Source organism: Takifugu rubripes, chromosome 7 (genome assembly GCF_901000725.2).
Source record: "Takifugu rubripes chromosome 7, fTakRub1.2, whole genome shotgun sequence".
In the NCBI taxonomy this organism is placed as follows: Eukaryota; Metazoa; Chordata; class Actinopteri; order Tetraodontiformes; family Tetraodontidae; genus Takifugu; species Takifugu rubripes.
The window spans coordinates 15,780,767-15,801,060 of NC_042291.1; the positions used below are offsets into that span (position 1 = coordinate 15,780,767).

Consider the following 20,294-nt stretch of genomic DNA (forward strand, 5'->3'; position numbering starts at 1 on the left):
GGGCGGCTCTAGTAGGGTAATTACGGTACTCTCTCTCCTGCCCGCGGCTCTAGTAGGGTAATTACGGCACTCTCTCTCCTGCCTGCGGTTACATCTTGTTGCCAGAACTTCTGTGACGCGCTGACATTGGATTTCATTCCTTTTCCATTCATCCTCTGTGCCGTTTTTGTTCCGTTCTCGTCCATCTGTTTGAGACCGCGGTGGGTGCGTTTTAGTTCTGCTTCCAGTCCATTTTGAGTCGCTTTTCGCTCGGGTGGATAATCAGCGCCGACGCGGAGACGTTCAGGTTAAGATTCTTATTTAGAGACACTTATGTAATCATGTTGGCGTTTAACGTGCTTCTCTTTTGGGAAACCTGCGTTTGAGGGCCCGTGTGTGATTTATTTATTCATCCTATTCTGCTAAAGCGAGATCATTCCCGTCCGTGTTCATGCCAGATCTGCAGCGCTTCAGTTTTCCATATCATAGCATGAATCCTTTGTTGGGGGCCTCTACGCATCTCCAACAACATCCTCAGCACCAGGCTCTCGGACATCCAGATTCCCCCTCTGGCCTCCTGTCCGACACCGTCTTCGGTGCACCGGACCAGGCGTCCTTTCTCCTGGGTGATCATTCGGGTCCGGGGCCTGATCAGCCGGGGCCTGACGTCACCGCACCCTCCCAGACCTCACCTTATTTCAACCACAGCAGCTTGTACCAGCACCGCGCTGTGCCGCATCCCCCTGCAGCCATGGCTCTCAGAAACGACCTAGGATCCAACATCAGCGTCCTTAAGACGCTCAACTTGAGGTTCAGGTGCTTTTTGGCGAAGGTGCACGAATTGGAGCGCAGAAATAAGATTTTAGAGAAGCAGCTGCAACAGGCGCTGGATGCCAACAAGCCCTGCCAAGGTGGATGCTGTGAGAACCGGGTGCAGACCCAGGAGGCGGGTGTGCAGACCGGATTTGTCGGGACCATACCGTTCAGGCCCGGCTCTTTGCCCTTCCACAACACCAACAACTCAGCCAGGAGGCCGACCACGCTGTTTGCTCACGCCACAAGCACCGCACCGGCCAAAACTGAAGGGTCCGCATCAGCCCCCGCCAACATCAGCTGGAACCCGGCCATCACCGTCAGCCACCCCTCTCCTTGTGCAGACGCACCGGGCTCCAACAACCCCCCTCCGCGGTTCCTTCCAGGCACCATCTGGTCCTACAACCACATCCGCAAACTGGGACCAGGCGTGGAGCGTCTGACCAGCCCTGGGGTGTCCTGGGTGCACCCAGATGGTGTTGGGGTCCAGATAGATACCATCACCCCTGAGATCAGAGCCCTGTACAACGTCCTGGCCAAGGTGAAGAGGGAGAGGGACGAGTACAAGCGAAGGTAAATGGGTTGAAACCTTTTTTTATTGCACTTTTAACGGCCCTGTGGGCCACATGCACGGCTTTCTTAAGTGTGCTTGGGAGGAGTGAGAGTGAGCTGAGAAGCCAGTGCAAGACCATCTGTCTCCAACCAGAGCAGAGTCAGCGCATAGATCTCTGCATCATCACCCCCCAACCGGACCCTGCATCCACTTCATGGCAGACCACAAATAGGCCCTCGTCGCATTCTGTCACTCATGTGTCACGAGCTGAATATAATCAAGAATGAAGCTCAGACCTGTGAGGCAAAGCTCCCAGAATGTTACTGGAACAATAAGGTTGATTAAAGTTTGCTAAAGGACACTTTAGCTTTGGTTTATGACACTAACAGCTGATTATTATTTAGCTTTGCGTTCAAGAAGCAACATTTGCTCTAAGAAGAATTTATGATCCTGGTGACATGTCACATGTGTTTATCTGGGGAAACAATCCTCAGACCAACTACAGATGAATTTTATTCCCGCAGCCATAATTCCCCGCAGCAGTGTCCCGGGATGTCATCACCAGTGGACATATCCAGGGGACAGCTGTCTCTATTTTCAGATCCTGTCAACTCTCCTCTAAAGTGGATTTCCCCTTTTGAAATTGATCTGGCGCTTCTGTTAAAATGCTCTCAAAAGTGACACTTGTGGACTGAGGTGTTCGGTCCGAACCACAATTTTTCCATCCCACAATCACCATTCAACTCTTTCAAGGGGAAAACAACATATAGAACAATGCGGAGAGCCTTTGTGGGCCGTTTCAGCTGATAGAAGGTAAAGTTTGCTTCCTGTCTGTGACCCAAACCCTCCATCTGAAGCTATGGATCTGATTTATCCACAGTTATTTTAACGCGGTCCTCATTCTTATTCTGACACAAACCTCTGAACCCCTCCTCTCTTCTGTCTTGTGCTCCCTGCCCCCCCCCCCCTCCCTCCACTGCGCACTCCCCTCTCCACTCTCCACAGTGTATCTGCAATGCAGCATACAGCGCACGCTGGAAATGCCCAATGAGGCTTTGGCACGCAGGGGGAAGCACTTTCTGCACCTTCGGGTTAGCGATCCAACGAGCCTCTCATACGTCCGCCGCTGTGCCACCACAGGGTTGTAGTGGGTCTCATTCTGCCCCCCCAGGTGCAGCCAGCAGATTCTTGAGTGCCAACTGTGATCACAGTGAGATCTCCGTGCGCAGGTTTTTACAGTAGTGGAGCGAACGGCATCCCAGCAGAACACAATGACTTATATAATCTGCGGCTGCGCTTCAATCCTCTCTGTCTTTCAGTTCCCCTTCGGCTCTTTCACATCAGCAGAGTTGATTTATGCAGATTTTTGGCTACACAGCCAAGCAGGGGAACATTCCAAACACCCAGGCTTGTGTCGCTCCTCTCATGCTGGTGTGTCTGTGTCATTTAGATGGGAGGACGAATGCACAATGAGGATGGACCTGCAGCAGAAGATCGTAGACCTACAAGAGGTAATATTGTGCTGCGGCTCTGCATCTCTAATGAGCCGCTGAGTCTGAGCTCAAGTCAACAGGATTCAGAAGGTTTAAGCCCCTGAATATGGCTTCAGTTTAGAATTCCAATCATTTGTTACGCACAAGAAGATCTTGACCTTGCTCGAGAAAATAAAGCCTTAAAAGCTGTCAGACTTATTAAGAATTCTTTTTATTCCTCTTACAATGCCCTTTAAACATCAGCTGATGAAAGTAAACTGGCTATTTATTTAGTTTTATCAGGTATTTGGTGAATGACACGTTTTCACGAGTTACTCCTGTAGTACTTTCTAAGAGATTAATACCGTTCTTTCCTGTGAGAGCTAAATAAAACCTAAAATTCTGCCCTTCCAGTGTTGTTCCTGTGTTGTGAGCAGGCCCGGGTGTGTTTCTTAAGTACCAGCTGAACCTCAAACGTGTGCGACCAATATTGTTGCACGTATGAAGAGCTTTGATAATCCCTGGAACTCTGTTGGTCTCTGTCCAATCCCTGCTTTCTGAGATGATCATGTGTTTGCTGAGTGTTTGGGTCATTGTGCTGCACGCAGGACCTGCAGGAGAGCGAGGGCTGCCAGGACGAGCTGGCCCTCCGAGTCCAGCAGCTGAAGGCAGAGCTGGTTCTCTTCAAAGGCCTGATGAGCAACGTAAGCCGAGCGCATGCTCCCAACCACACGCGCATGGATGCTTTTCTCATGTCAGGCTAGTTCTGAGCACGCTCCCTCGCTTCCCTGCGCTCAGAACCTGTCGGAGCTGGACAGCAAGATCCAGGAGAAGGCCATGAAGGTGGACATGGACATCTGCCGCAGGATCGACATCACCGCTCGTCTCTGCGACGTGGCTCAGCAGAGGAACTGCGATGGCGTCATTCACATGTACCAGGTACGAGGAAGTGGAGGTCCTCGGCTCCTTTTGATCAGCCCTTGACGCTGGTGGTCTTCCAATGAACCCGCAGCCTCCCAACAGCCAGCCGGCGCTGGCCTGCCGCCGGAAACAAACGCCGCTGTCCTTCAACGGGAGCGAGTGCGAGGAACCCGTCAGCACGTCCGAGAGCGACGCCGGTGTGGCCAAAGAGGAGGAGCGCGGCGGCTCGTCGGGCAACCAGATCAACGAGGAGATGCAGAGGATGCTGAACCACCTGTGAGTGGTCCGGGGAACGCGGCGGGTGGTCTGTCGTGCGCTTCTGAACGTGCGTGCGTGTTTTCTCAGGAGGGAATGTGAGTTCGAGGATGACTGTGACAGTTTGGCCTGGGAGGAGACCGAGGAGACGCTGCTTCTTTGGGAGGACTTTCCTGGTTGCACTCTGCCTCCTGACCCCATCCATCCTCCAGGAGAGGTAGGCCGCATTTACCAGGATGTTAGAACCAGGATGGTTAGAACCAGGATGTTAGAACCAGGATGGTTAGAACCAGGATGGTTAGAACCAGGTTGGTTAGAACCAGGATGTTAGAACCAGGATGGTTAGAACCAGGTTGGTAGAACCAGGATGGTTAGAACCAGGATGGTAGAACCAGGATGGTTAGAACCAGGATGTTAGAACCAGGATGGTTAGAACCAGGATGTTAGAACCGGACAGACGTAATGCGGACAGACGTGACGCCCCCTGTGTGCTGTTTCCATCTGCAGACTGTGGGTGGCTCAGGATCGTCTGCCAGTAATAAAATAGCTGCATTAGTCAGTGAAATTTGATCTGAGAATAAAACCAGACTTGACACTTCATCTCCTTTAATTATCTTGCTGTATAATTAGCATTTAAACACGATTTCCAGATTCAGATATTCTCGCGAACGTTCGTTTTTGTGTGCGTGTATCAGGAGGACTGCTTGGAAAAGGTGATTAGCGACACCGAGTGTCTCTTCAAGTCTCGAGAGAAGGAATACCAGGAGACCATTGACCAGATTGAGGTCAGACACGCTTCAAAGCTGTTTTCCTCTTGGGATTCTGTTGCGTGTTCTCATGATAAAAGCAGCCAGCGTTCGCTGGGATCCCTCTGTGAGTATGTGTGACGGCCAGTTTCCCCCCGGCTGCAGATGGAACTGGCCACAGCAAAGAGCGACATGAACCGACACCTGCACGAGTACATGGAGATGTGCTCCATGAAGAGGGGCCTGGACGTTCAGATGGAGACCTGCAGGAGACTCATCACCCAGAGCGGAGAAAGGTGACACCCGCCGGGGCGCCTAGCAACCACTTAAGATGAGGCGGCGCTGTTTGTAGCAGTAATACACCTGAGACCACAAACATGAGCGGAGGGGGTTAGAGAAAGGGATGAAAGACGTGTGGCCTTGTGTTTTGTCTCTCAGCAGTCCTGCGGCCTCTGCCTCCGTGGAGGAAACTGACCAGAGAGAGGGCGACAAGGCGTCCGCGTCTCCGCCTTCGGCCTCCAACCTTCAACCTGCAGGAAAATCCTGACCATTTCTCAGCGGGGGGCGACTTGGACCGCCCCCAGCTGCACCGTGTGACCCTCACTAGGTCTGGCTGCTTTCCCATGTGATCTCCATCACGTAGATGTAACCGCCGCCGCGTCCAGCTGCAGTACCCCCCCCCCCCCCACCTCAACACAACACACAACTGTAACTAAGGCAACGACCCCCTATGAGCCAAAATGTCACTCCAAATACGCAAGACTTTTATTTTTCTTCCTACCAGATCAGTTTGGGTCCCCGCTGATCCTTGGACGTCGCTCTGCCGTCCTTGTGAACTGTTGCACCGCAGCACTAAAACCATCAGGGAAAAAAAAATGGCATGAGCCTTTCACTCCGTACGCAGTACTAACACGTGACAGCGCACTTTTCTGGAACCTCCCAAGCAATTACTGTACCTGGTGCGAGGACGCCTTTAGTCCACACATATCTGAAGACATGTGACCCTCTTCCAGTGGACAAAGAAAGTCTAATAAGATGTCGCGATTCAGCATTTTACTGCCCAATAGCTTGAATTCTGTATACTAACGGACGAAAGTGCACCCTGAGAAAAGCCCTATAACACACGTGCTTCACCCAACATCACTTCTGTTTTAGATGACAAAAATATTCAGTGTGTATATTAGAGCAGCAGAGTTCTGTCTGTTCAGCCACAGTTACCTGCTGTCAAATCCACTTATTTATCTGCTCTGAATTATCCAGGAAAAAAACAAAACGGAGAGATTTTGGAGCAGCCGATGTGTTCTTAGACTGCCGAGCTCGCCAAACCTTCCGGTCGATTTAAACTGGACTAAACGGATCATGTGTCACATCATCTCGTAGTTATAGTAGATTCCAACCTCGACGGTAGAGGTTCACGGCCCGACGCCTGCTGGGAGGACGTTTTCCAGGCAGTCGGTGTGTGAGGTTCTGGTGTGTGAGGTTCTGGTGTGTGAGGTTCTGTGATGGCCTGAGTGGAGCTTTATGACGTGCTGAGTCACCGCCGCTTCGCTAAAATATCTCTGAATGGAAGATGAAACCAGTGACGCTGCAAAAAGGGGTTCGCTCGACGGCTCAAGGTGTTGAGGTCAGGGGAAGAAGCATGACTGTTCGTAGTTGTATAGCCCCCATTTTGGACCTGCTCCAGATTTAGTGTCAGCTCCTGCTTCCTGAATCACTGACAAGAAAAGTAATGTATAAACGCTTCCCAACGGTGGATCCTGTAATATTCATGCATGGCCGAGAGACGCTGTAGAGATCGTAGAGCAAACGGAGGCAGGCGGGAGTCAATAAGCCATAGAGTGCCAAAGCATCTGTCTGACATTTGTCTGACAACAGGAAATCGCCGGTAAAAATGAGATGCTGGTTCACCAAGGTGCTCGGTTCCTGTTGTTTTCGCCTGAAAAGGTGAAAAGATTTGCACTCACAAAGATGTACAATCAGCAGGGGCGTGTGTGAAGCTGATATAAACTCGTGCACGCGTGGCCGTTTAAAGAATGTTTAATGTAGAGCTTAAATACAATAAGAGGGTTTTAGAGAAGCTCATCTTCGTTAGCATCAGGTTTCAGAGCGGAGGTGTGTTTGTTTTTGTTCATACATTTCATCGTGGTTTTTTTTAGAAATGTCAGACACGTTTGACTTTTGTCGCATATGTATTTTTAAATGAAATGACACTTATTTTTTTTATTTTGCTGCTATTTTTTCCCTCCATGTTCAAGGTTGTATGTGTCGCTGTGGAGAAATGTCAATTTAAAAATAGCGCCAGGGGGAAATATGCAGACACACACACACACACACATGTTTGGCAAAATGAACGATTGTTTTGTTATTCTATAAGAGGGGAAAAGATTTGAAGAACCGCTTGTGATCAAAGACTCAGGAACAGGAAGAAGCACCGTTAAAGAAGCAACAAAGGTCTTGTATGTTTTCCTCGGTCGAAAGCAGCAATATTTGGTGTCTCGTGAGTATTTAATGGTGCTGATGGTCGACTCGGGCGCGCAGGATGGTACAGGTGAGACGTAACCTCGGCTTTGAAGGCTATACTGCTGAACCAGTGTGTAACATGTCAACAGAGACAGAAATAATAAAAAGACGAATGCAACGAAGCAAGAAAACGTGTCCTTTATTGTTGTGTCACGTTGTCATTGTTAGTCTTGAAAAAGGTGGAATTCTGTGAACTGGGAGGAAGATTCAACTGGAAATGCTGAACTGGGAGTCAGTTATGGGTTGATAAATACATTTGAGGATTTTTACATATTTCACATTGGGAATGTTCAAAATGTTTCTTTTATGCAATAAAAAAAGATCATTTCTACAGATCAAGTCGTATTACATGTTAGTAGCATGTGAACTGGCTGCAGCCTTGACTTCTCTTTGATTCTGCCAGATCTCCGTCTGCTCGGAAAGTGTTGAGACTGATGCAGAATCCACGTCAGAGCGAGGCCGGCCTGTCATGTAAACAGGACATCAGTGGAAGGAGGAGAGCAGAAGATGTAACCAGGTAAGGAAACTGTGACACATGGGGGAGAGAACACGGAGGCGAAGACAGAAGTCACACCTCTAACCTCTGGAAGACAAAAAGCCACCCAAGGTAAGAAGAAAACTTGTTTTTCTGCCCGCACGCCGCTTCATCGTGTGCCTGGTTTCCTGAATATTTCTACGCTTGATTTCATTTTGAAACGCAGGCCTAATTTACGATGGGACTCGTGCAGTGCTTTCTGATTTCATGCTCGACCTTGATGGCGCTCAGCTTTCCACCGGTAAGAACGACCTCTGCTTTGAACTTTACATCTGCTGCTAGCTTAGAAAGGTGCAGCTCGACGCGTCCGAGCCTGGCACGAGTTGAAACCTTTAATGAACTTGTATTCACAGAGAGAGGTGACCCAATATCACATTATAAACCGAAGGAGTTGTAAAATGTGTCCTGCAGGTAAGAAAACACTCTCTTCTCATGATTCTGTATCTGCGCATTTGCTTGGTTGAATTAGGCAGAAATTACACCAAAACATGCTGTTTTTGTAGTTTAGTCCTTTTTTTTTTTTTTTTACAAGGAAAAAAAACAGCTTTGCAGACTGAGCGTAGCATAACCACATCCTTCATTAAGATGCAGAGCATATCTCATCCGGTTGTGGTCATTTGATGCTCTTGCTCTCTGCTAGGTGAGTATCAGAAGACGTGCACAGAGTGCGCGCCCTGTCCCGCAGGAAGTTACACCACGCGCCAGAACCGGGAAGACAGATGCAGCAGCTGCTCTAGAGACTGCAGACCAAGTAGAGAAACCGTGACTCATTCTGTTCACCGCCGTAATCGTGTTTTTCTCTGTCACCTCTGGCTTTCTGTGATAAAATTGTGTCATCGTCTTTGCATTAGTGGAAATGAGTCAGACAAAAATGATTATTTTTGGCTGTCTCAGATTTTCACCTGAAGGTGATTCAGAACTGCACGGACAAGTCAGATGTAAAGTGCGTGTGCGAGGAGGGTTACATGTGCACGCAGGAGGTGCCTTTCTCGGCTAACTGTCGATACTGCGAAAGGATCCCGGAGACGGACACTGTTGGTGAATATACGGGGCCTCGGCCTGGAGGGGGCTTCAAAATAAACATCATTACATCTTTCTTCACACACAAATGAAACATGATGAAAACTTTATTTTTTACAATGTTGAAGACCTTACTAACATTTTCAAGCATTAATACTTGAGTTTTTAAAGGAATGAAAGCTGAAATCCAACTTTTTTTTTGGGTTTCCCAGAGGCTGCGACCATCCTCTCAGAGAACCATAGAAAAGAAACTCCCACATCCTTCTCAGGACGCAACAGAGCTGCTGGGGAACTCTGCAATTCACACAAGTCAGTCGAGTGGTCTCCTCAATGCCAACTTTTGAAGACAATGGGCACATTGAGAACGTTCAGACGGTGCCAGACTTTCTCCCGAGTCACATATTTGAGATTCTTTCGTTATCTTGCACAGGTGCGGCCCACAGTCTTTTCTGGCGACACAAAATGACACAAATTCCCAAACGGGTGAGCAATTCTTTTTTGTCAGTAGGCAAAATGGTTTTATCCCTGAACTATGAGCCACATTAGGTGCTCGTTGACATCTGAAATTATTCTTTTTTGTGTGTCCTGATTTGGAAGTTCAATAGTTCAATCATTATAGAGACCAACCTTCAGCAAACCTTATTTAAGGATCACAGAGGGAGAGGCTTGCTCGGCTACTGTGACATACCACTAGGGGGCAGTGAAGGGCTTTGACATTCCTCTTTAGCTCAGGTTGTGTTCAGCCATGAGCTTTATTCACTTGTTTGTCCTTTCTCTCAGATAAGATGAATGGTCTGCTTCCCTCCACGGTAACGTTTCTATTTGCTGGGGCATTTGTGGCTCTCGTGGTTCTGGGTTACATTGGTCGACTTCAAATCCAATCCTGCTTCAAGAGGGGTAAGTAGAGGTTCCCAGGGGCCCGCTGTCCCTCAGCCACAGCCTTAATCTTCACAGCATCGATTCATCAGAAACAGCCCCTCCTTTCTGCTGCTAACTGATCCATCCGTTGGTTTCCAGCTGTTGCAGTGCTTATGCTGTGTAATAAGGTAAAGCTTGAAGTTTGAGTCACTCCAGTAGAGGTTGTGGCTGTTCTGTTGACCCCACCCTGCTGAACATGTTTTACTTCAGGGAGGTCGAAAAGCTCCTTGCAAGTTAAAGGAGTCAACTCATCACTTCCCCCGAGACTCTTTCAGTGCGCAGCAGCAGCCGCTGCCCCTTCCTGCAGCCAATCTGGGTACTGTTGAGTAAATTCTAGACTTTCTTGTGAAACATGTGAGTCGCGGCGATGATTAAAATGCAGAGTCACAATGAGTTGTATTACTGGATAAGAGCCGAGCTGCAGGTTTTGAGTAACAGGCGAATGTGAGCCTTTGCAGCACGTTAATTGTTAGTTCTTGCCTCCGCAGGTCCAGTTCACGTCCATAATCCAGGAACGATCATCTTCAGTTTGCTGAGTCAGTTTACGGGTCAGGTTGGCCCGACCATTGAAGACAGGAGTACAGCCGAGAGGGAGACAGGAGACGAGAGAGACTGTCCCGTGTTCCAGCCTGCACCTTCTCCCAGTATTCACATCTCCGAGGAGGAGAGGAGCCGAGAGAGCGACAGCATTTTCTTCCCTTTTCAGGAACAAGGAAAGGACTGCCACATTTCCAAAGAGGAAGTCCTGTGAGGCATCTCTCAAAAATGTAACACTGATGGCTAGATCTGCTGGAGGACAGGAAGGAAGGAAGGAAGCAGGGAACACTACAATAACCTCAATCGCTGTCTGGCAAACTGTGAATCACAGTATTCAGAGGAAATATTTTTACCTGCAGGTTCTGGGAAAACTTGTCTGTACACACCAGAAACCAAAGACAAACAGAAGAAGACAAACTATGAGATTGTTTTCCTTGTAGGATACGCGATGTAATTAAAAGTTTAAAGCTCACTTTGTTCCGAATAAACACAAGACTTTTAAGGTAAATGTATTTTTAATAAAACGTTGGTAAAAATGCATGAGTTCACATCTGACTCAGGACTATATACAGTATCTACACAGACATTGGACACGCAGTCAGATCCCTGACTCCTTGGGCAAGACCAGCCATTCTCTTTTTAAGTGGCCTCCGTGGGATAATATATTAGTCTTAAACATTTGGCTGCTCTGCAGCAACAGATCTGGAATAAACTCTCACAACGTGACCGATGAAAGAAAGAGAAAGAAATCCATTTTTTCCATCTCCACCTCAGCAGAGTCAGATTTCCCTGAGTGCGTTGAACCCTGGGAGGGAGTCTCTCGCGTTGGTGGTCACGTCTGTGGACTCCACAGTCCAGACAGTCTCACCGGTGGTTTCCACAGCGATGACGGCGTCAGGTGTCGAACCATCCCGATGCTGAGCAACAGAACCCCACGGTTCCAACCTCGTGCACAGCAGTTCTCCTGCTCTGCTCCATATTTACAGTGTCTCTCCTATGTTTTTGTCCACTCGCTCTTCTGGAAATCAGGTTTCCAACTTCTTGTTCACAGTTCTTGCTGCCTCCAGCTGTTTGGATTAGGACACACTTGCGGCCAGATGTCCATGAGTGATGCCAAAGGTGCATCTTTGTAATCCAGCTCAAGGATCTATTTCGATTTTAGCAAAATTCCCAGCTTCCTGCACAGGCTTTGTTACTTCCTCATCATCGGAGCACGGTGACACCGGCTCATGTGTTTTAGCCAACAGGTAACCTGGGGGCAGGTTGACAGAAACTTGCATCACTTATCTCCCGTACACTCCCATCTATACATTTTGGCACAGTTATGCTACAGATCTACTCACCACATTTGGATGTGATCCACTGCTGACCTGCTTTTTTTTTCAAGACAACACACACTGCAACTGTTATCAACAGAAAAGCAGCCATTTGCATTAGCCACAGCGTATCTGTAGACGTGTGCAAAAGAGATATTTTAGTAACGCGTAAACACCTTAAACACGTCTTTTTTATGGCTGCACAGGAAGCGCAGCGCACTTTACCTTTGCTTGTTTCCACGGTGATGACAGTGACAGGTGTTACAGGGGGTGGGGGTCTGGTGGTCGGCGACACCGGCCGACACTGCGTGCAGGGCCGGTCTGTGCATTCATAGCCCGGTTTACATTTGCACACAGAGTCATGGGTGGCGTTGCAGTGTGACTTGTACTCCATGTTTGCTGGGGGGGGAGTGAAGGAACAGTTAAACATTTCATAAATCAGAAACTGCGTCAGTTTCACTGATACTACCTAGTATAAGTCATAAGTTACTGATGACTGTGGATGTGTGGACTTACTGAAAGCTTGATTTCATTTTGACCTAACGCTTCATTACTTACATGCGATTGGATGTGAATTCAACAAACAAACTACACATATGAGCCCGCTGGACCCTGCAGGCATCACAGAACATTGGTTTCCATTACCTGCAGAAATGTTGCGCAACAACCACATTGCAGTCTATCCGTGTTAAAGCTTGTTTTCTTTCTTAGGTTCATTTGGGGGGCAAAAATTTAGCTAATATAGAGCTGAATGGTCTGTGGTCTCACATCGCAACTCTTGGATAATCTACCCAAGCTCGTAATGTGGTCTGTGGCCTGGCCCCTCCAAAGAGAGATACCGTTTAATTTCAAGAGCAAGCGTGAAATGTTTATGTGGGCAAACCTTTTCCACATGTTAGTTTCCATGCTAGTTAAGTGAAGCCCCTGCTTCGACATTGGCCGAAGGGATTTTGACAGTTTTAACACCCACGTTAATTCCTCCCAATGTTTGCCTGACTCTAGAGCCGTTTGCAGACAGAAATGGGCAAACCGCCACCAAGTTTTCTCGTATTTGGTTCCCACGCTGACATTTAAAAAAAAAATTAAAAAATAAAAACCAGACGAGGCTGTTTTTGGCTCGCCTGTCGTAGCACAGGAACCCAAGAAGCGGGCATGACATTTCTATCTGCTGCTCTTTGCTCTGCTGTTGGGTTGGTTTCTTCTAACCTTTTTCTCTGTTTTTCTTTTACTTTTTCCACTGACTTGACTTCAACTTGCACCGCGGTCGTCTTGTTTTGACAGACCACTTTCAACCCTAGTCTCTACCCCCCCCCCCCCACCCTTTGAACGTATCTCTTTCTCTCTGAGTGCTAACAAACCCTGACAAACAAAATGGAAAAATCCCCTTCAATGCTTGAGCTGCAGGTTTCTTCATCTACGAGCAAAGATGAGTAACGAGACAAAGATCGCCACGATTTTGTGCACGACCTGGACAAGGTTGGGGGTCGTGCAGAGAGAAATGACTGTCACGATCAAAGACTAAATCACCCCTCCATGACACTAGCAATGAGTCACAATTAGGGAACTAAACTGACAGTGTGTGTCTGTGTGTGTCTCCTCTGTGGATTCTATATTAGAGATTAATTAAAGCCTTGACACAATCTTTCAAATGTACACAATTGATAATGTTACTGTAGGATGTTGCTAACGCCTGCAGAAAAGCTGAAAGGACTCACATGCACTGCAGCTTCCACAAAAGTCGCAGCTCCACTCCATGTTGTACGTCTGAATGTAGCGCTGATCCTCGCACGGCTTGCACTTAGTCGGAGAGGAGGCAGTACAGTGCTGAACCACATAGTGACCTGGGAACACACATGAATCCACATTTGGCTTTTAGTTCAGCATCATAACCTTTGCAGTGCACGTTTGTGTTTGTGTGTCCGGTTCTGTGGGGGTGGGTTTGTGTGGCGGGTGTCGCCGTACCTGGCCGACACTTGTTACAGCAGCTTTGTTCACCATGACTGCTGCGATATTGTGTTTCATTGCACCCTAAGGAACGCAGCAAAGGTGCGAAACACAGGGTGCACGAGAAAGTGATTGCAAGGTAGCAGAGCTGCTGCATCTGAGGAGAGAACAGAGGGCGAAGACGAGAGAATAAGGAGGGAAACCCGGCAGACACAATAAAGGACTGTGGTGATGAAGCTCAGTCACGTTTCTGCAGAAGTTCAAAAGAAACACACAAACGTGCGCTCGGGGTTTCTGCTGTAATTTAACCCTTAAAATAACCAAAGTAGACTTACAATAATTTACACAATCAATGTTCCACATGACAGGACATTTATCTTACTAATCAAAATGGTTTCTTTGGTTCTGACCTACCATGGACGAGGAGGCAGAAGAAGCTGTTTCCCGGGACCCACCGAGTGTGAGACTGAACAGGGGACCAGAAGTCTGTCAAGGGGACGATTCATAAAGTCTGATTACTCATAATGAAAGACCCACATTTATGGTGGGTTTTTCTAATCTCTCTGCTCTGTCCCCATTCTCTGCCAGCCTCGACCCTCCGGCTCTTTGCAAAAACATACCCTTTATCTGCCTCCACCTTTTTTCCATCAGGCAACGTCTCTTTCATTTCATCCAAAACTGATTTTCTTTTGCAGTCAAGAACTTTGTCTGCCTCAGCTGGAGCTGCAGCTGTTCCCCTGTTGTGATCTTGGTCAATGAGTAAAAGCAGGACTTAGCAATCATTTCGGTCCATGTTGAAGTTTTGGTCTGACAGAAGATTCTGGGGATATGATTTCGCTTTAAGAAATGATCTTGTCGCCGTGATGCTGCAGTAAGCTTGAATGAAATGAGGTGTTAAAAAAAAATGTCTACCAGGAATCTACTGTATATAAGAGTGTGTTAATAATGTAATAATGGGAGGTTTTTTAAAACAAGTATTACCATTCAGAGAATTATAAATCCAATCCACTGTGATTTAAGAGGAATCAGGGTGGGGCACATTTTGATTCGTAGCTCATTCGACAGTTCAGGAGCTGGAAAAGCTCGTTTTGTTTTAGGAAGAGTTGGCATCGGAGGTCGTGGGGGACTGTAGACATTAATATAATAGTGCAATAGTGCAAAGAACATTAAAGTAGTCAAAAATGCGGAAATAACAGCCAGAATGACACTCAAAATCCCTAAAAAATGAAAGCGATTTAGTCTTGGATAAAAGCCTGAGGTGGTAAAAACTGCTTTTATCAAGAGAATTCATCAGTTGGTCCCATTTAAAATCGCTTTACAGGCTGTTCAACCATCAGATGAGGGTCCAAATCCTCAAGAGGGCTCTCATGTCACAGGATGTCTTAGTTTCCCTCGGGGCCAAAGACGTTTATTTCATCTTTGTTGTTTGAAGTGCTCATAACTACTTTTGCATTTAGACTCTGCACGTCTGCATTCGCTCCCCATGTTTGCCCAGATCCTCGACAGATCCTCCAGGCATTAAAACATGCAGGCGTGCACTGGGTAGCTGTAATTTAGCGGCGGTGTGAGTATGGGTGAATTTTAACGACTACCTGGCACAGTAACCGCATGAAGTGGTGCAGAGTTGACAAAGCAGCAGATAAAAAAGGGGTCACATGTGTCTCCGGACGTGGCCGCACCTTTACAGAGATGAGTACAACAAACGTCATCAGAACGGCTCCTGCCCTGTTTCACTTCTGGGCAGCTTAACTGTAACGATGAGCATATTTCACTAGAACATCAGATGAACGCCTGCCAGGAACACAGACGTGCTGATGTAAACAGACTCTTCAGACGCCACCTTCTCTCCACTTGAACGCTGACACGTTTGGATCCAGCGGCTGATGCAGCCACTGCGATGGCCCCTTCGCACGTGGTTGAGTGCAGGTGTCGGTGTGCTGCATGTAGGTCAAAAACGTTGAGTGACATTGACAGAAATAGAGAGAGAGAGAGAGAGAGAGAGAGAGAGAGAGCGAGACAGCGGGGGAAGGGGGAGGAATGGGTGGGTGAGCGATGCGGTTTTTCTGAGGAAGTAATAGTCTTGCTCTGCTGACGAAGGAACCAAGACACGTGAATAACTCTGCTGGCTTTCCTGTGTTCCTCTCTCCTCTTACATTCTACATACAGTTATTGGTTTTTGAACACCACAGATACAATTTCCCAGATCCACGTTGTTGTTTATACTGTTGATTAAATGCTGGTACAGTTCAAACAGCCCTCATCAAACACTGAAAGTATCTTCCTAAAACTCTGTGTTGGGAAGATGGAAATGCCACCATTAGCTAACTGTGCCACAAACTGTTGCAGAATTCCCTCGGTGAAGACAGAATTGAATCCTGGCAGCTTAGCGTTAACGTGTGCATGAGATGGCTGAAGTCGCTCATCAACAAATCACTTCTTTGTCCAAATAAATCACAAATATTCCTTTAAACACCCTGACAAGTTCCGTTTTTATCTGTTTCCTGTGGGTGAAATCACTATTGTTGTGATAGTAACTAACATAGTAGATATTTAGCATAAATCGGTGTGCTCAGGTGTGTTCTGTGGTAGATGTGGGGATCCTACACCTGCGTTCAGGTGTTGGGGGCTCCTCTGGGTTGTGTAGTTGGACCACACTTCTTCCTTCCAAACTTCTTGCCTTTTTCTGAAACGAGCTCGTGACTCAGACCTGCTTCCCGCTAGAGCCCGCCCCCGCTCGTGCGCCGGAGACTCGCGAGACGTCAGGTTTTCTCCGCTTTGCTGGTGAAAAAAAAAGACTTTTTAACTTTTATTGAAGCGGTTTAAATCGTCGACCCATTGGACTGAAGTGTCGAGTCACTCCTCGGGGCCGCGGCCGTCCAGGTAAGCGACTGAAAAGCCGTGTCAGAGGCAGGAAGAGAACACTCATATCGCTCTCCGGGCTGTGGTGGGCGTTCGTTCTGTGGTGCCGAACCGAAACCGCTGCGACGGGGATCAATGTTTGACATTTTCACCGTAGTTCGCGTCTCCGAGGCTCGCAGACAAGTTACTAGCTCGGCCTGTTCAATATGAGCTTTCTGAAAAGTTCTCTGTCACCTACAGACCGGGGAGTGTGTGTGTGTGTGTGTGTGTGTGTGTGTGTGTGTGTGTGTGTGTGTGTGTGTGTGTGTGCGTGCGTGCGTGCGTGTGCGCGCGCGCGGGTCACTAGGTTGCGACACTATTATTTCTCAAGAGTGTGCATTCAAAAATATGATATAGAAAGGAAATTTCTTTAGATGAAAAATGTCGCGAGGAACGCCTGAGACACCTTTGAGACTTTTAAAAGGTATAAAAGATAAAAGACTTTTGCCTCAGTTGTGCTGCCAAAAGCAGCTTTTCTCAGCTAATGTTGCACTTTGTCTCGACCTGGCTTCACCTTTGTGAGAGTCAAACCGAAATGGTGAATGGTTTATTTATTAGATTATTGAACATGTTCGGTGGGCTTGTTGTTGTTGACATGAAGCAACAACAGGCTGTTTCTATGACAACACACCTCTCTAGGCTCACAAACTGATGGTGCTGGAATGAACGTGGATCGTAAGTCAAATTCATGACATGAAGCTTTGTGTCGGGGGTTTGCAGGTGACACCAGATGGACTAAACTCCCAGAATCATGGAGCGAGGGGCCTTCTCAAGGAGAGACACAACCCCCCTCCCCACAGTGCTGCTCCTCCTGGTCAGTCCATGTTCACCAAATATGAGCTACCACCCAGAGAAAACATTAATTTAGCCTTTCCTGTTACAGTGCCTGGTCACCCCCACCTTAACATCGTGTCTAGATGTGGAATATCAAAGTGAAAGCGGAATTTGTTGCAACAAATGTCCTCCAGGTAATGTACGGGCGAATTCCCGATCCTCAAGTTTTATTTGAGTTTTATTCAGATTCTTCCTGTCTTTGTTTTCCAGGCTATAGGCTTAAAGAGGAGTGCAGCGCCCCGCGTGAGAGAAGTAACTGCACGGCGTGTCCCTATGGTCAATACATGGATACGATGAACTACGCAGACAAATGCAGAACATGCCGAAAATGCAATAGTACAGTCCACTGATTTCTACTACATTCCGCTACATCAGATCCACCTGTTTGCGTTGCAGTGCTTGAATATCGGTTTTCTTCCTCCCTCTTCCACAACGCCAGACCACAAAGTGGTGTTCCGTCCCTGCAAGGGCAATCAGAACACCGTTTGCCAGTGCGACAAGGGGTATTACCGGTCTAACATCGATTCGGAAAACTTCGAATGCCTCAAATGCAGACAATGCGATCACCCCGAGAAGGAAAGCCAGAAATGTGAGTCCAGCAACAGAAGGAGAGACGGTTCTTCATCGGTTCTGTTGAAAAGCAGATTATTGTTGTTCTCTCCTGTGCACAGGTACCCCAGAGAACAACACTGTGTGCCAATGTGAAGACAACTACTACAGACTCAACAACAAGTGTGAACTTTGCAGCAAGTGCGTAGACCTGCTTACACGGGACCCATGGTTGCACAGAATAGTGCTGATAGGGAAGTTAGTATTTCAGACGAAACCGGCAGCAGAGTGTCACTTTTTCCATTTCTGCTCCTTTGGCAAACAAAAGAGAAGTTGGGGTATACACACACGTCTCAGGCTCTACCACACATTACATTTGATTCCATTAATCCTCAAGACATTTGTGTTGCTAGTTCTTAGATAGTCATTAATGCTACGCAAATGCTGATGAGTCAGCTCATCTGGTGTCACCCGAGAAATGCCGGGTTTTTGAAATGATGTGTGCACGACGTACACGTGGCCTCTGCTGTCACCGATGACACATTAGCTCCAGCCAATCAGACGCTGCTGTCTCTAAACCTTTAGGTGCACACGGTCGTCACTTCCTCTTGAGTCACGCTTGTAAAATGTCCCCTGTCTTGTCAACAGATGCTCTGGTGAATGTAAATCTAACTGCTCGGTCACTCTCAGCTGTTCAAAAGGTGGGTACTAGTAATAAAATTTGATAATCAGTGGCTGCAGAGGAATATAACTACAGCGTCTAAACGCACTGTTGCATTACTACGTGTCCTTTCTCTTATGAAGGCAATGAATCTACAAAGGGATTTCTATACAACTCCATTGGAGTTGCCACGGCTGGCCTCACACTGCTGCTGCTGGTTGCTGCGGTTACGCACGTGGTGACAAAAAGCGTTACCTTAAGGAGGTTGCAGGAGTTCCCCTCCCAATCCTCCGCTGTGACTCCAGACCCATGCAAGGTACACCTGTGAATGGAGCTGTGAGTGTGCTGCTCTGTGCTGTGAATGTAAATAAACGGAGACTCTGTATGGCAGGAAATCCTGATCCCTAGTGAGGAATCTTCATTTGACATCACCTTCAAGGTTGCTACCATCACTCCCCTCAGTGAGTGCGAGCAGCCAGTCAAGCTGCCCGACTGCATCCCCGTGGAAATCAAGCGTGAGTGTGTCTTATTTTACACATGATACAAGTCAAAGATGTGGAAATGTCGCCCTGACCTCCCCTCTGTCCTCGCCTCAGTCTCCGAGCTGATCTACACCGTCCTGGATCTGGTTCCGGTGCTGCAGGTGAAACAGCTGGTGCGTTCTCTCGGGGTGAGGGACACTGAGATCGAACAAGCAGAGCTGGATTACCGACCCTGTCGAGAGGCTCACTACCAGATGCTGAGGGCGTGGGCTGAGCGGGGCTCGGGGGCCGGCGCCCTGCTCCATCCGCCGCTTTTGCACGATCTGCTGAACGAACTGAGGAAGATGCACCTGGGGCAGGCTGCCGAGGAGCTCGAGAAGGTCTACGGCTTCACATAGTTGCGCGAGCTGGGAAGTCTTTGTGACCAAGTGCTGCTCTGGAGAGACTTCCTTATAGCAAATGTGGTGCTCTTGCTAAAGCCGGTCCCTAGCAGAGCGAGCAGCGAACTCTACCCCCCCCCCCCATCAGTGACAGAGGCTTCAGACGGCTGAGAGCAGCTACCAAGCTAACAGAACTGGATTCAGCTCACATTTGGAAAGAACTTTCAGGGGAAATCTGTTTTTATTTTACTTAATGAAATGTACATATTTTGTTTTACTGTATATTTCAAAAACAAACAAGCAATGGTTTTGTTGGAACTGTTGAAGCAGGAGTTTATGGCATTATAGTCGGGATAAGTGGTGGATAAGTTGTACATAAAATGCAGATACAAGAGTATATACTGTATATATATATAACCATGTGTTTAAACATCTTCTGTATATGAATGATGTGTTGTTCTTTGTTTTAGGGTTATAAGGCATTACAATATAATAAAAACAAGCGTATTAGCTTTCAGAAATGAATTTATACTGCTTTAAAAAAACAAAAGTCTGGCCCCAGCGCGCCTGCCGGGAAAGTTTCTGCTCTAGTTCCACTGTTTGATACTTTTTACAGGCCATTAGCATTCTTTCCACCTTCTTGCATATTATTCATGACTGTTGGAGGACACACCTAGTCTCAGAATGCCCCAGACGAGCAGCTTTTACTGTCGAACGCTAGTCTCAGCCTGCAGATAAGGACACGAATGTCAGGCTGAAGCAGCTGCGGCACTCGGGGTCAATAGAGTGAGCAGGCGGTGCAATTCTGAGCTATCGGCTACATTTGACTCGCTACAGAACAGTATCAAAGTCTATTCTACTCCACAATCATTCTACAAACTGGTTTCCAAGTTGCTCTGAAGAAACCCTTGAAGCATCTTTGTTCTCTGGACGTCTGACGTGGAACAACAATGACCCTCTA

The 20,294-nt window shown here is 47.6% G+C and overlaps 5 protein-coding genes across 8 annotated transcripts in view; 4 read left to right on the forward strand and 1 right to left on the reverse strand.

Moving 5' to 3' along the window:
• Nucleotides 1–63: 63 nt before the first annotated feature.
• LOC115250376 (intermediate filament family orphan 1-like) lies at nt 64–7,381 on the forward strand. The gene is made up of 9 exons (XM_029838662.1): nt 64–1,365; nt 2,796–2,856; nt 3,426–3,521; nt 3,616–3,756; nt 3,830–4,014; nt 4,084–4,210; nt 4,689–4,778; nt 4,905–5,035; nt 5,178–7,381. The coding sequence occupies exons 1-9, from the start codon at nt 431–433 to the stop codon at nt 5,284–5,286; spliced, it is 1,875 nt and encodes a 624-aa protein (XP_029694522.1). The 5' UTR covers nt 64–430; the 3' UTR covers nt 5,287–7,381.
• On the forward strand, nt 7,008–10,807 carry LOC101071122 (tumor necrosis factor receptor superfamily member 5-like). Its single transcript, XM_029838745.1, has 12 exons — nt 7,008–7,287; nt 7,663–7,866; nt 7,961–8,035; nt 8,148–8,205; nt 8,435–8,545; nt 8,689–8,832; nt 9,027–9,123; nt 9,245–9,297; nt 9,595–9,711; nt 9,832–9,860; nt 9,943–10,048; nt 10,221–10,807. The coding sequence occupies exons 3-12, from the start codon at nt 7,973–7,975 to the stop codon at nt 10,481–10,483; spliced, it is 1,041 nt and encodes a 346-aa protein (XP_029694605.1). The 5' UTR covers nt 7,008–7,287; nt 7,663–7,866; nt 7,961–7,972; the 3' UTR covers nt 10,484–10,807.
• LOC105416736 (tumor necrosis factor receptor superfamily member 5-like) lies at nt 10,766–15,460 on the reverse strand. 2 transcript variants are annotated; one of them, XM_029838750.1, is made up of 7 exons: nt 15,209–15,460; nt 13,944–14,015; nt 13,548–13,686; nt 13,301–13,426; nt 11,811–11,984; nt 11,613–11,717; nt 10,766–11,521 (listed from the first exon to the last, which is right to left on the reverse strand). In XM_029838750.1, the coding sequence occupies exons 1-7, from the start codon at nt 15,236–15,238 to the stop codon at nt 11,409–11,411; spliced, it is 759 nt and encodes a 252-aa protein (XP_029694610.1). In that variant the 5' UTR covers nt 15,239–15,460; the 3' UTR covers nt 10,766–11,408. The 2 variants fall into 2 exon arrangements, with proteins under 2 accessions (XP_029694610.1, XP_029694611.1); XM_029838751.1 differs by lacking the exon at nt 15,209–15,460 and adding an exon at nt 14,150–14,390.
• Nucleotides 15,461–16,148: 688 nt separating this feature from the next.
• LOC101071351 (tumor necrosis factor receptor superfamily member 1A) lies at nt 16,149–19,854 on the forward strand. Its single transcript, XM_011605891.2, has 10 exons — nt 16,149–16,409; nt 17,148–17,241; nt 17,311–17,395; nt 17,472–17,597; nt 17,701–17,850; nt 17,933–18,011; nt 18,459–18,511; nt 18,615–18,787; nt 18,863–18,986; nt 19,068–19,854. The coding sequence occupies exons 2-10, from the start codon at nt 17,179–17,181 to the stop codon at nt 19,349–19,351; spliced, it is 1,137 nt and encodes a 378-aa protein (XP_011604193.2). The 5' UTR covers nt 16,149–16,409; nt 17,148–17,178; the 3' UTR covers nt 19,352–19,854.
• Nucleotides 19,855–20,090: 236 nt separating this feature from the next.
• Nucleotides 20,091–20,294, forward strand: part of LOC115246454 (uncharacterized) — a 9,518-nt gene continuing 9,314 nt past the window's right edge. For 2 of the 3 annotated variants that reach the window (XM_029838623.1, XM_029838625.1), the window contains exon 1: nt 20,092–20,294. This exon is cut by the window's right edge and continues 262 nt beyond it. The gene's annotated coding sequence lies outside the window, so the exon portion shown is untranslated. The other variant, XM_029838624.1, reaches the window with a different exon arrangement.

Bases quoted from the DNA above. Each gene is read 5' to 3' on its own strand.
- LOC105416736 (XM_029838750.1), bottom strand. From the start codon at position 15,238: ATGACGTTTGTTGTACTCATCTCTGTAAAG. The intron at 13,427-13,547 runs GTACGGCGACAC...GTGTGTTCCCAG, and splicing joins CTGTAACAAGTGTCGGCCAG to GTCACTATGTGGTTCAGCAC. The intron at 11,522-11,612 runs GTGAGTAGATCT...ACCTGCCCCCAG, and splicing joins GTGGATCACATCCAAATGTG to GTTACCTGTTGGCTAAAACA.
- LOC101071351 (XM_011605891.2), top strand. From the start codon at position 17,179: ATGGAGCGAGGGGCCTTCTCAAGGAGAGACACAACCCCCCTCCCCACA. The intron at 17,242-17,310 runs GTCAGTCCATGT...TTCCTGTTACAG, and splicing joins CCACAGTGCTGCTCCTCCTG to TGCCTGGTCACCCCCACCTT. The intron at 18,788-18,862 runs GTACACCTGTGA...TCTGTATGGCAG, and splicing joins TGACTCCAGACCCATGCAAG to GAAATCCTGATCCCTAGTGA.
- LOC115250376 (XM_029838662.1), top strand. From the start codon at position 431: ATGCCAGATCTGCAGCGCTTCAGTTTTCCATATCATAGCATGAATCCT. The intron at 1,366-2,795 runs GTAAATGGGTTG...TGTGTCATTTAG, and splicing joins AGGGACGAGTACAAGCGAAG to ATGGGAGGACGAATGCACAA. The intron at 4,211-4,688 runs GTAGGCCGCATT...TGCGTGTATCAG, and splicing joins CCATCCATCCTCCAGGAGAG to GAGGACTGCTTGGAAAAGGT.
- LOC101071122 (XM_029838745.1), top strand. From the start codon at position 7,973: ATGGGACTCGTGCAGTGCTTTCTGATTTCATGCTCGACCTTGATGGCG. The intron at 8,206-8,434 runs GTAAGAAAACAC...GCTCTCTGCTAG, and splicing joins TTGTAAAATGTGTCCTGCAG to GTGAGTATCAGAAGACGTGC. The intron at 9,124-9,244 runs GTCAGTCGAGTG...TATCTTGCACAG, and splicing joins GAACTCTGCAATTCACACAA to GTGCGGCCCACAGTCTTTTC.